The 13,022-nt window shown below is 37.1% G+C and overlaps 1 protein-coding gene across 1 annotated transcript; it reads left to right on the top strand.

Annotated features, from left to right (window-relative positions):
* Positions 1-7,005: 7,005 nt before the first annotated feature.
* LOC132057703 (serine/threonine-protein kinase BLUS1-like) lies at positions 7,006-7,896 on the top strand. Its single transcript, XM_059450317.1, has one exon. It carries the CDS (start codon positions 7,006-7,008, stop codon positions 7,894-7,896), a length of 891 nt encoding a protein of 296 aa, XP_059306300.1.
* Positions 7,897-13,022: the final 5,126 nt, after the last annotated feature.

Below are 13,022 nucleotides of genomic sequence, written 5' to 3'. Positions count from 1 at the left end.
ATAGTTAGATCCTATTTGCAACTACACTTGATTAATCCAAGGGTTGGTTTTAGTTGATCTTGCAAAAGGTATTGGCCTGTTTAAGTTGGAATTTATGCCTTAGTCTTTAAATGATGTGGGATTCTGGAGTGTGGAATGTAGCTTCATTGTGTTCAAACATCATACTAGTTGTTTGATTATTGTCTTCCTCTTTGTTAAAACCATGCCTACATTTATGCAATATAACTTGTATTCCTTCCTACGTTGTTTTGTAGCAACTCATTGAAGGGTCATGTTTATCCCCTGTTTAAGTTCTGTGAGACAATGATATATCAAAGTTTTAAGTTGTTGTGTTAGTCTCATATGCATTACTTGACCTCTACCTACTGTTTTGCATTACAAGTTTAAGTACCTTTTTTTCTTGGAATTTAACCAAGGCAATTTGGCATATATATATATATATATATATATATATATAGTATACTCCTATCTAATACATTAATAGGGAGGTTTAAGTGGTCATTAAGGATCAAGCTTAAGCCCCCGATTGTTTACCGTATGTCAGGGTTGAAAGAAACCCCTTGGATCTTGTGCGGCATCGGGAATATGGGGGTAAGAGCTTTCCTACAATTGACCATTCAAAAATATCTATGGATGTGTATGATTAGGTATACCATGGATATACATAGATATGTCCCCATCTCTGTTTTGGTTGAAAGTTTGAAGTTGTGCAAATTTTGTATTGTTTTGGAGCCCATTCTGTTTGAGTTCGATGGTCCATTTAAATGTTTGCCTAAGTATGTATACATGATATTGATTCTTTATCTTTTCATTTGGGAACCCCTTTTTGCATTTCTGGGTCATTTCTCTTTAAATACAAGGATTGGGCCTCAGCCCAATCCCACTTTTCCTCAAGCCTGGTGTTCGCTGTTTGCAAGGGGAGCCATATTTTTTTGGTAAAATTAACAAAATGACTACCTTTTGGTAGTTTCCAATCATCTATAGCTACCTTTTAAAAATTACCATTTGTAGCTATATTTTCCCAAATTAAAGTATTTTTTCGGATGTATGATGCTTTTAAATAAATAGTAACACAGTAAAAAATAAAACATATCCCTTGATTTAAGGTCATAACGGTGGGATCAATTAATTGGCTATTAATTGGTATTTTTTACCATACCCTTCCACAAAATAAGATTTTAGATTACCTTTCCATAATCATTTTCTATTCCTCCATCCAATCTTCAACATTCAAACATAAAAATCAAAAATTCAAAATTTGAAAACATTCAATGACCAATATATTTGAAGTTTTCAATATTGATTTCATTCTTGATTTACCCATGTATTTGATAGCATAACCAATGTATTTGAAGTTTCCAATCAAACCCCATGTATTTTATATTAAATCTCATGTATTTGTGTGAGTACCAATTTGCATCACCCATGTATTTTAGCGGTAATGTATTTGATGTTTTCAATATTGATTTAGTTTTGATTTACACTTGTATTTGATAGCATAACCAATGTATTTGAAGTTACCAGTCAAACCCCATGTATTTTTATATTAAATCTCATGTATTTGTGTGAGTAACAATTGGCATCACACATGTATTTGATGGATTAATTTGAACAAAATACACAAATATATAGAAAACTTACAATGTATTTTCGTCACTCATGTATTTGAAACTAGATGAACTGATGGAATTAATTTGAACAAAATACACAAAAATATAGAAAAACTTACATAAATACACCACCAACCACAACAATTGGTAGCTATATCATAGAACATACACAAATACATATATTTTTCATCTTCTCAAAACCCTAAAAAATCCTAGACCACCAAAATAATCCTAGCCACAGATCAAATGCAACTCGGTCCAAATTTATGGGCACTGGTCCACAACCCAAAAGTCTTGGCATTTATAGCTACAACTTGCCCACAATGGGAGATAAGCCCACAGCCATAATGAATGATCATTCTAGTTGGAACATCATTCACATAAAAAAGAAAATGGAAAGGTTAATTGTCTTCTTATGTTTAATTTGTCCACAAAGCTTGAAATCATGGAAACCATAAAAAAATTGAGAGAGGGGCGGCCGCCACCCGTGATGGTGGTGGTTGATAGAAGGAAAGAGAGAATTTTTTAGGGATTTGAGAAATGAAAAATCTGAAATGGGTAGTGAGTGAGAATAGAGAAAGTCAAAAATTTATGAAAAAGGAGAGAGAATGGTAATGTATATTAAGTGATTAATATTGTTACCATTAAAAGGGGGATATGGGATTGGGGGTGTTAAATTTTAGGTGTATTTGTGCGCCAGTAACTGAAAGTTACTGTGTAGCTATATTAGTTAAATTCAAAAAGTATTTAGTTATTATTAGCAATTAAAACAAATGGTAGTTAATATCACTAATTATGTACTAAAAGTAGATATAACACGTAATTTTTCCTATTTTTTTGCGAAGGCCCGACACGGGTGAGCATGGTGAAGGCCCAGCTATGGGTGAGAATAGTGTTAATGGGTGTGGGCAGCCCATTAACTAGATTTCTTTACTTCCTTGCTTGATTATTTGATGTATGGTTTGTAAAATTAAACCTCTACTATTAGTGAAACCCTTATGAACATAGAATTAGGATTAACACTTAGCTAAGCAGGTAACTATTTGAAACGGGCATAAATCTTTTTTTTTTTTACAAAATCCCCGTTTATGAAAAGAAAAAGAAAATGTTTCCTTGCTCAGCTTTTAAATGATTTTTGGGATAAAAAATGGTGAAGATCTGCCAAAATGTAGTCTTAAAACTGGGATAAATGGATTTTTTTTTTTATTTAGCAATAGAAAGGCATTTCAAACTGATTTCATGAAATGAAGGAGTTTTTGATAAAAATTGGATGATGGCTTTGAAATCTAAATAATCTTTCTAACCAAGTAATAGACCCTTGATATAATGTTTTTGCTGAGCCAAAATTGATGATTCATATTGGACCTGGAAGTCTGGCAAAATTTGGACCAAAACCATTTGCTTATATTCGAAAGAAGAACGTTCCTGGACTGCATTTTTTTTTGGAAAAAACTAGACACATTTTGAACCCATTAGATTTGATAAAACTTGGGCTAAAGACTGGATTTTTATCTTGGGACAGAAGCTGGAAATTGGACTTTGCATAAAAAATGACATTTTGAGGTTTAGCCTCTTTGGGCTATATTGTGACATTTGTGGACCAAATTGCTCAGACTGAAAATGGACTTTGGGCCTGGTTTGAGGCTGGACGGATCTGGTTATGTGGAATATGGTTTGGACATATTGGGCTTCACTAAAAATGGACCTAATAACATGGACTTATATATATATATATATATATATATATATATATATCAAAACGAGAATATATCCCATATTTTCATAAGTATAAAACCCGTAGTGTCACGACCCAACCCGCCATGACTGGCACCCAACTAAATCCTAGTGGGCGAACCAACACACAAGATCTCTATTTATTTAATCCGGTTTTTATATAAATCAAGCTAAACAATTATTACTCCTTCACGCATCAAATAAACTGAGTAAGTCATGCCATAAAATACTGAAACAAGTGCGGAAGTCTAACTATTACAAATTCTCCAAAATCCGAAAGCCATCGTACATGACTCTAAGCCAAAAACACGTCTAAGAACTGAAATCTGCCTAATAAATATCCATAATGTCCAGAATAAGAAAAGACATCATAAGTAGAAGATCCTCGAGCGGCCTGGCATGAGAAGAAGCTCACCCCAAAATTTGTCAGCAATTATCCTCCACACTAGATGTGAGGACGAGTAGCAGTCTCTATATCAAAATGCGCTCAAAGAATGCGGCAAGGTAGTATCGCACAAACACACTATGTGCCGGTAAGCATCATAGGCCGACTAAGATTAGTATCATGCATATCTTATGAAATCAATAAAATAAACAAGCCAGTCAATCATACACGAATATCAATACATCATAACAAGTCAACCACGGGCAATCACAACAAATCACCAAATTGCCAAGAATCACAAACACGTCAAACACGACGGAGAATAATTTACCACTATAACCCCACTCGCTGTACACACATGCTATCTGATGTCATAGCTCAGTAGTCATGACCTGCAGGGGACCCATGGTGTCCATGTACCACTTGTTCCGGAACACTCCTCGGACCCGAGCACAGCCTCCGCTCCGGAACGAACCTCGTAACGCAGGATATAAGAACAAAACTCTCATTTTCGGAACTATTCTCTGACCACGAGCCCATAATCTAGGCCACATGTGTGCCTTGTCATACCCTTTACAGAACAGTGTTTCTTACCTTCTCAGTATCCATATTCACCTTATCATTTCATGTCACAATACCCTCAAGAAGACTATATTAACTTCTCACCACAATACAACCACTGCAGATTAAATCACACAAGAATAATGGCATGAAGCCTACACAACATTCAATCATAACCACATAGGAGCTTAACCACAAAATATCATGTAATGAATACTAGACATGCTTTTTCCTAATGAAATCACAAACATACATTCAACTAACCAAAGTCTAACTCAAGTAAACTGTAGCCTACCTCGAAACGAGGCTGGAACAATGCAAGTCACTCACCTTTCTGACCTTTCCTTTCCTCGAAAGCCTCGGAGATGCTCAAAGTCTAGAAATAGAAGGCTCGATGAGTCATAATACTCAATCACGAAGTTCAGCGCAAGAATACCCTTCCCTTACCCCATTCCAAGGGGTGGATGATTTTCTAGGTAATAAAAAACCTATTTAGACCCTTAGTAATCATTACTCATCACTTTATAACAACATTCTATCAATATTTCCATTACAAGCAGTTTTCCATAGCAAGATGCCATTTTTATAGAACCCTAGGTCTCCAATCACTTAGTTTATGTCTCTAAATGTTCAATTTATGACAAATAGCAACGAACCAACGCATTTAGATGATAACTAAGCGATAATAACCATAACCCATCAAGTTTAGAAGGTTCATTAATATTCTAGGGTTTCTAATTCAATTTCACCATTAATGACCCATGGGGATGATTACAATAATGAAGGAGAAAGGAATGATAGAATGAAAGCAATGAAACTTACCTCACAAGATTGTCTTGCCGTAGCTTGAAAATTCTCTCTAAGTGTTTGTTGGGAAGTGTGTTGGGGTATTATGAATGAGAAAATAAAACTAAGGCATTTAAAATCCGGCCACTGCCTCCCGTCGACCGCTGCGGCCGTCACTACTCCGCTGGAGCGGTCCCGCTATAGCGGTCAAATGACCGCTATAGCGGTCCGTAACTTTCCCGCCTGACCGCTATGGCGGTTGGTTCACCGCTATAGCGGTCCGTCTTCCACCACAGCGGCCACCAAATAAATGGATGGCTGCTTGCAGCGGTCGAGGCACAGCTATAGCGGTACCGCCACAGCCGTAATCCCGCCGCTGCAGTGGTCCATTTTAGGTAATGAGGTCGGTTTTCTTTCCAGTTACCTATCACCCCACATTTCATCCAAGGCCTCAAAACATAATACAAAACATGCACACATACAAAAAGACGCCCTACGAATCCACCCATGGCCTTGGAATTCCCAATGGCGCCCTAAATTTTCATAACGACCGGAAGGGTCATTACACGTAGGTACTAAACACATTTCGTTAGGACTAGAATAGTAGCGACTCTACTCGGGAGCGATCCCGGGTGTGTCCTAGTCCGGAAAGAAGTGGGTCGAACACTTACGCAGATTTTTTCAAAACCAAAACCCCTTATTTATAAGGGGACTTTTTGCTGAATTTTTTTTCTAAAAAACAAAAGGAGATGATGATGTAAACATAAAAATGCTATATTTTTCGTGGAAAACTTTAACACATAAGCAAATAAATAAACCTTACAGTGAAGCTCGTAGGTCAACCGTATTATACGGATCCTTAATACCGTGGTGCTTAAAACCTTCCCACGAAGGGGATCACCAGAACCCTTACCTCGAACTCTGGTCCGAAAAGACTTTTTCTCGGTCTGAAAAACTCTTTAAACCCGGTTTTCCTAATTTTCCTTTTGAATAAATTAAGTGGCGACTCTAAAAACCTAAATATTCGATTTAGAGCACCAAATTAGAGCACCAACAACCTCATAGTAACTTTTATGCCTTAACTCGCTTAAAAGCGAACCGTAACAGGTAGCAGGGAAGGTTGGAATTGGGGGAGTAGGGGGTTGGAGGTGCGTGTGGTTAGGGGGTTGGATTGGTATTTCCGTCAAACCAACCACTAAAAAATGTTTTCCACATCCAACCAAACACAAGAAATTAAGTAGGAAAATCACTTGTTTTCCAGGAAATCATTTTTTAGGAAAACATTTTCCATCACACCAAACACACCCCCAATCAGTACTCCCGCTGTCCCAATTTATGTGGCACTTTTCACTTCCCGAGATTCAAACTTCATGAACTTTGACCAACATTTTAAGGTGTATTGTTTCACCGAATTGATATGAGAAATGTTGCAACTTATAGTACTTTTTATATAATTTTTAAATATATAAATTTTAATGTTAAAATATAGAGTTAATCTAATCCAATTTAGCTTCAAAATTTAGTTAAATTGACTCTCGAAAATCGAAAAGTGCTACATAAATTGAGATACAGGAGTACTATTTTTTCCCTGGTTTTCCGCACCCAAGAGTTGGAGGCAATAATCATTTTTCCCCCTTTATTTATGTACTAATTTTTCTTAGCTAAAATCCAGTCAAATTCTTGCAGTGAAATTACCATAGGTGCGTACTAATTTTTGTATTTTCTGACAAGGAATACTTACCCATTTAACATAACGAAAAAGAAGAAAACTGAAAAAGAAAGAAATAATAGAGGGATTGTATAACAAATAACGCTTTCTTGAACCAATTAGGCGCGCAATATAACTACCCAAAAGGCCAAAGCTATCATCCCTTTACTCTTCAAATCTTCTTCTCTACAACCAAAACTCTCAATTTGCTCCAAGAAAATATGCAGGACCCAAGTTTAGCAAAAGATGGTCATGTTGGGAAGACCATCATTGATCCAAACACTAAAGATACTTACTTTCTCAACAAGCAGATTGGTTCTTATGGATGTTGCCATGCTTACAAAGCTCTTTATTCAAGATGTATGGAGAATGGCACACTTGTCCCTTCGGGCCATGAAACTTTGAAGATCATTAACAAGAACTTGCATGAAAGTGAAAGTACCGAGCCTCAACGTCAAGTTCACACAAGTTTTCAGGCAATTGGAGTCGTCGGAATTGGAGTCGATAATTCTTTCGCAACTCAGGATTTGTTATGTGTTTCATTCCCTTATATTTCAAAAGGATCTCTTCATAACATTCTCTCCGCTCGTACTCCAAATAATAAAAAGATGCCAAAATATTGCATCGGTATTGTTCTCAGAGAAGCACTTCTTGGTCTGCGATTAATTCATAATACTGAAAGGGTTCATATGACTTTTAATCAGGGAGATATCTTTGTTCATATTGACGATAATGCTACTGACTCTGCCAGAATCTTGATCAAATTAGCATTTGAGGCATTAGTTTATGATCATTCCGAAAACATCAATACTGAAGAAGCCAGTTCGCCCTCTTCGTTTTTGGACGTTAAGGGTATTTCCAAATGGAGTGCTGCACCGGAAGTGTTTGGGAAAGATAATGATACAAGTACACAAAAATCTGATATCTGGCTGTTGGGAATAACAGCACTGGAATTGGCGTATGGGGATTTACCTGTTAGGAATCGTGAAGACTTGAATTGTATAATCACGAAGTTAAGGGAGAAAAAAAGATTGCCAAGATCGCTCGAGAACTTGCTGAAGAAGAAAGGGATTATCAAGAGAACATTGGATTCGTATAAACGAAAAGAATAGGTGTTTGCGGAGGAGTTTGAGAAGATGATTCTGATTTGTCTTCGTGAGGATCCTGTGAAAAAGGCCAACTGCTGATCAACTTTTGAATAATCCATTCTTTAGGTAAAGGGATATGAAAAAGTTTGAGCAATTTCTGTTGAATGGTAAGAATCCAGGGAAGAGGCCAATTGATAATTGAAGACATTAATGCCTTGAGCAGTGGAAGATCAAAAAAGAAATATTAATGTTGAATTGGACATTTGCACTAAAATAATCACTAGTATTAGTAAGAGCAGAAATTTAGGTATATAGTAGTAGTATAATCAGCATATTTTTGGATTAACATTGATGTAAAGTACTACTGAGTTTAGGCATGAAATGCTGTGTTTTTATGAGTTGGGATAATATGAAATTGAGTTTCTACTGGATTTGTCATCTGATACTTTCTCTGCTTATTTTTTCTACTGCTCCTAGCGTCTTCTAGTGATTTCATTTGGGTAATACGTCTGTTCATTCATTTTGAACGCCAAATGAATTCGAGTTTTTTTAAAAAGTAAGCTTTGCCGTCTGGTAGCAGTGACCTGCATATATATGATAAAACACTGTTAGAACAGAAGGATGCTGGAGCACTTCACAGCCTGTGTCAAGTCGTACAGTACTGGTTGATTTTAAGGGCCGAAGGCAATTAGTATTATAATTTGTTTTCCTTGTGGCTACTCATCCCTAGTCTGTTGCATCAATCGGTGTCTATTTTGAAGCATTCTGATTAGTTTCCCAACACTTTTAGAGTGTGAGAGAAGTATGAGACTCATTGAGGGAGTGCTTACAATGAATTTGTTAATGTGTAAATCCTGAGTATGGTGATTTTATTAGGAATCACATACTGTTTATTTTAGTCGGGCAACATGGAAATGTCAATTGTATTGAACTAGTATTGTTCACTGTCATCCTGGGTTTATGTTGTCTTGCTTTGGGCTACTGATCCATTTCTTGACAGCAGACGGGGAAAACGGATTTCCAGTTATAGTACACCTTCCTGTTAGGATCTTGCACTTTGATATTTAGAGGTAGCTGTCTGGTTATGTCCATTTCAATTAGTATCATCCTTGCATGCATAACAGATATGATATATATTTCTTGTACAAAGGGCTCCCCAATCTACTCCCAATTCGAATGAATGGATCTCCAGTTCAATAATTTAGAGGTAGAACAAAAAAAATCACCCAAATTGGGATGTTTTTGAAAATAAAAGGCTTGCTCCTGATACAAACATCCTATCTATCCAGCTGAACCTAACATCAACATACATTAGGATATGATAAAAACGATTGCTTTGTGTTTTAAAGAATGCATCTGCAAACATCTAGTCTATAATACCCCAGGGCTTGTTTGGTTATTAATCCTTTGATAGCCAATGTCTTTGCAGCATTGAATCCCAATTAAGGCAGCCTTAGCCTTTGCATAGTTGTTTCTACCACTGTCCTGTCTAGCTGTTGTTTCTTCTCCGTCTGTTCCTATCTCTAATGAAGATGGATCAGGTGTTGCAGAAGATATAAAATGATGACTCATTCGTTCAACGTAGTAAGTGTTACATAATGTATCAGAACCTGAGTAGGAAGGTATCGGTAAACCATCTAGCGATTCAGGTTCAACTGCATTCCTCTCCACTGAGTCTTAGCATGTGTGGTTCACACTATGTATCAAGGCAACTCGCACAATAAACGTCAAAAGTACTTTTCCTTCAATTTAGGAAGCTGTTTCACAACACTTATTAGAAGAACTTTCTGATCGATCAACGGTCAGCTGGTGTCATACTGAAAACTAGCAACTGTTCTAGTTTTACCACTTTGCCCACGAAGTAGTACATCATAGCTGTTACACCTCAAAAAATTTTCGCGTCGTTTGCATCGTAAGTAAAGTAACGTAAGCCGGAGAGGTTATGGAACTCTTATAAGGTTAAGCAAGACCTTTAACAAGTTTTAAGATAGTATCTAAGGGTTCCGGGATCAAACGAAATGAAGGAATTAAGTTTGTCAAAATTTTGGGAAAACTTGGCAGAATTCCGGACAGAATTTTTGGTCCAACTTGAGGGAGGTGTATCTCCTAGAATATGAGGAGTTATGGAATGAATAACCTATGTAAATTGAAGTTCATTGAATCTAGTTTCCAATTCAATAAACCGTTCGTCGATATGACATCGGAGTAGAAAGTTATGAGCGTTTCAAGATCAGCTCTTAGAGGCTTCTCCGCGAACGCGAGCTAAGGCCTCGCGAACGCGAAGGGCAATTATTGAGTCGGTGGAAACCGACCTTCCACCCTATAAATACCAACTCCCACCCATTTACACCCCATTCTTACACCATTAGAGTTCTAGAAACATCTAGCACACCTCTCCCAACATTCTTTATCATTAAAACCAAGAAATCACAAGGAGTTTATGTAATTTAGGCTCGGGAAGCTTGTGGCAACATCGTATTATCGTGATTATTGCAAAGCAAGGTGAAAGATGGAGGGCTCTTGGGTTTGAAACCATCAAGGATCAATTAGAAGTTAATAACGTAACATCCTCTCTTTATATCCATGGAATTACGTTGATTCGGGATTATATTCGTTAAATTATAACATACTTAGTTGAATTGAGCAAAGAACGGAATAATCCTATATAGATGTTGTTGATTGGATGAATTAGTGGTTGAATTGAATTTGATGTTGTTGATATTGAGTTGTTTTTGGAGGATTTTAATGATTTAAAGTGAAGGAAAAACATAATATAAAGGTCGTAGTTTGATATGTTGATATTGTTGGCTTATGGACTGATTTTTGAAGAAAGTTCCGGACGGATTTGTATATGTTTGTCATGTAGTATCTTGATTATATTATTGTTGATGTTGTTAATGATGATTGGGATTTGTTTTGGAATTTGGAGGAAGTAGATGATATAGGGGTAATGCTGCACGAATTCTCGTAACCCGAATCATCCTTCGATATACAACTTATCTAAGTAGATGTATGAACATGATGGAATATGATTAAGGATATATCTTTCAATATAGGTTCGGGTGAAGGACGAGCATCGGAATAAGGGATTCTTTTGAGTGGCGGCTTGACAACTAAGGTATGTAAGGTGTTGATATCTGCTTTTTCTTTGGCATGAATCCTAGAAATCTACTAGCATGCATAGCGTAATGACTCCACTTTTTTTAAAAAAAAATTGTAATGACTCCACTCTATTCTTGTTCCAATGCCTATATAAACGTTCCTTGTTGAGATGTTGATTGATGCCTAAAGGATATGCTTCATAAAAGATTCTCATAATATCATTATGGTTACTCCCATTAAGTTATTTCTTTGGATTCGATACGAATTCCATAATTCATTCAGAGGTTACCGGCCTTACGTCACTCCGAAAGGCCCGATTCCTCAATTGGTTCAGGTTGCTTCTAATCTTTTATATATATGTCTCACTTATGTTATGGGCTTCCTGCCTTACATACTCAGTACTTTTATCCGTACTGATGTCCCATCCTATGAGACGCTGCATTTCGTGCTGCAGGTCCTGATAGACAGAGCGGAGGACCTCTTCAGTAGGATTCTCAGCTTCAGCGGATCGTCAGCAAGTGTCATTGTACCGGGCTTGCTCTTTTGGTATATGTTATGTTCATATGCTATGTATATGCACTCCTAGAGGCTCATAGACAGTATGATGTATGTAGATGTCATGTGCAGCCTTGCCGGCTACATGTTATTATGAGGACACTTGTAGCAGCCTCGTTGGCTAACGTGTATATATATATATAAATGAATGGTCATGCATATGTTTTCTGTTGTATTGGTCCTTTTCTACGTGCAGGTATCTTTCTATATTACAGCGAGCTCACATTTCAAGCCAGGATAGTTGAATTGAGATTATGTCATTATACGCCAGGTGGTATTCAGTCGATAGGGCCGGGTGCCCGTCATGCCTCTCGTCGGGGTGTGACAGATGGGCGCCAAACTGTTTACCTGGAAAACGGTTCGGTTGAATTTGTTTTTGTGGTCAAGGACACGTGGATTAGAGTAACCAGTAAAGAAATGAAGAAGTTAAATCGATGTAAACGAAATGTAAATAAAGCAAAAGTTAAGAATAGCTCGAGCCTCGGTGGAGCTTTGAGCTAATGACTCCGGCTAAGCTACCAATCAGACCCTTGATGACTCCAAACTGAAGTAATAAGAACTTAAAACAAATTAAGTGTGGAATGTATGATGTGTATTTCTCTTGGATTTCATGTGCTTACAATGAATAGATAGGCCCTATTTATACTTGGGCTGAGGGGTACACATTCCATGAACCACGCCCCCATAAATAATACAATTTAATGTCATAGCAAAGAGTCAGCAATAAAGAGAGCAATAATGCTTATTAATATTCCATGGATGGTGCAAAGTCTTTCTGTAATGGTTGATCGTTGGTCTCTTCAGCCGGTAACACGTTGTTCCTACGGACCACCGAGGACATAAATTATAACGTGCCCCCGGTGCAACTGAATTACCTATGGAGCCGTAGAATGCTGACTTGGAACTGACTCACTGTTACCGACACGTGCCATCACAATATTCGTCCAGCTATGTTATACGAATTTAGGGACACAATCAATTAAGCAGAGACAGATTTTGTTGTGTGGACAATATCCTGGAACAGTGTTTTACTTCAGAAACACCACTAACAAAGTAGTAATAAAATAGGGAATTGTTTCAAGTTGGAACAAAGAGTAGTTTTTAATACTTCAGTTATTCATCGTATTCCTTTTCATCATGCCCTTTTCAATTCTTGCCTTCTTTTGATGAGTACTCAAAATTCAAAGTATGAAGTGACTCCCCGATGGCTTACACTGGAACTGAAATGGACCGGAATGCTAATGTTTGTTTCATCTGACAGGAGTTTTCAGTTTTCACAAAGTTATGCAAGCATTAGCTAGTTTAGAACTGATGTGTGTGCAATAAGTGATATACAGAAGATGACTGGTGTCAAATCTTCCAAATTACTGTACGCTTCTCAAGGATAATTTTCTTTATGCTTGCTTTGACTGTTCCTCCCAATCATTGCTAGTTTGTCTTTGACATTTTCTTTGATGTTGTTTCTTGTTATGCGTCCTATAATGATCAAATAT

This window comes from Lycium ferocissimum, chromosome 5 (genome assembly GCF_029784015.1).
Source record: "Lycium ferocissimum isolate CSIRO_LF1 chromosome 5, AGI_CSIRO_Lferr_CH_V1, whole genome shotgun sequence".
Classification (NCBI taxonomy): Eukaryota; Viridiplantae; Streptophyta; class Magnoliopsida; order Solanales; family Solanaceae; genus Lycium; species Lycium ferocissimum.
This window is presented reverse-complemented; position numbering and strand designations above follow the sequence as displayed.

Coding starts and splice junctions, on each gene's coding strand:
- LOC132057703 (XM_059450317.1), top strand. CDS start 7,006: ATGCAGGACCCAAGTTTAGCAAAAGATGGTCATGTTGGGAAGACCATC.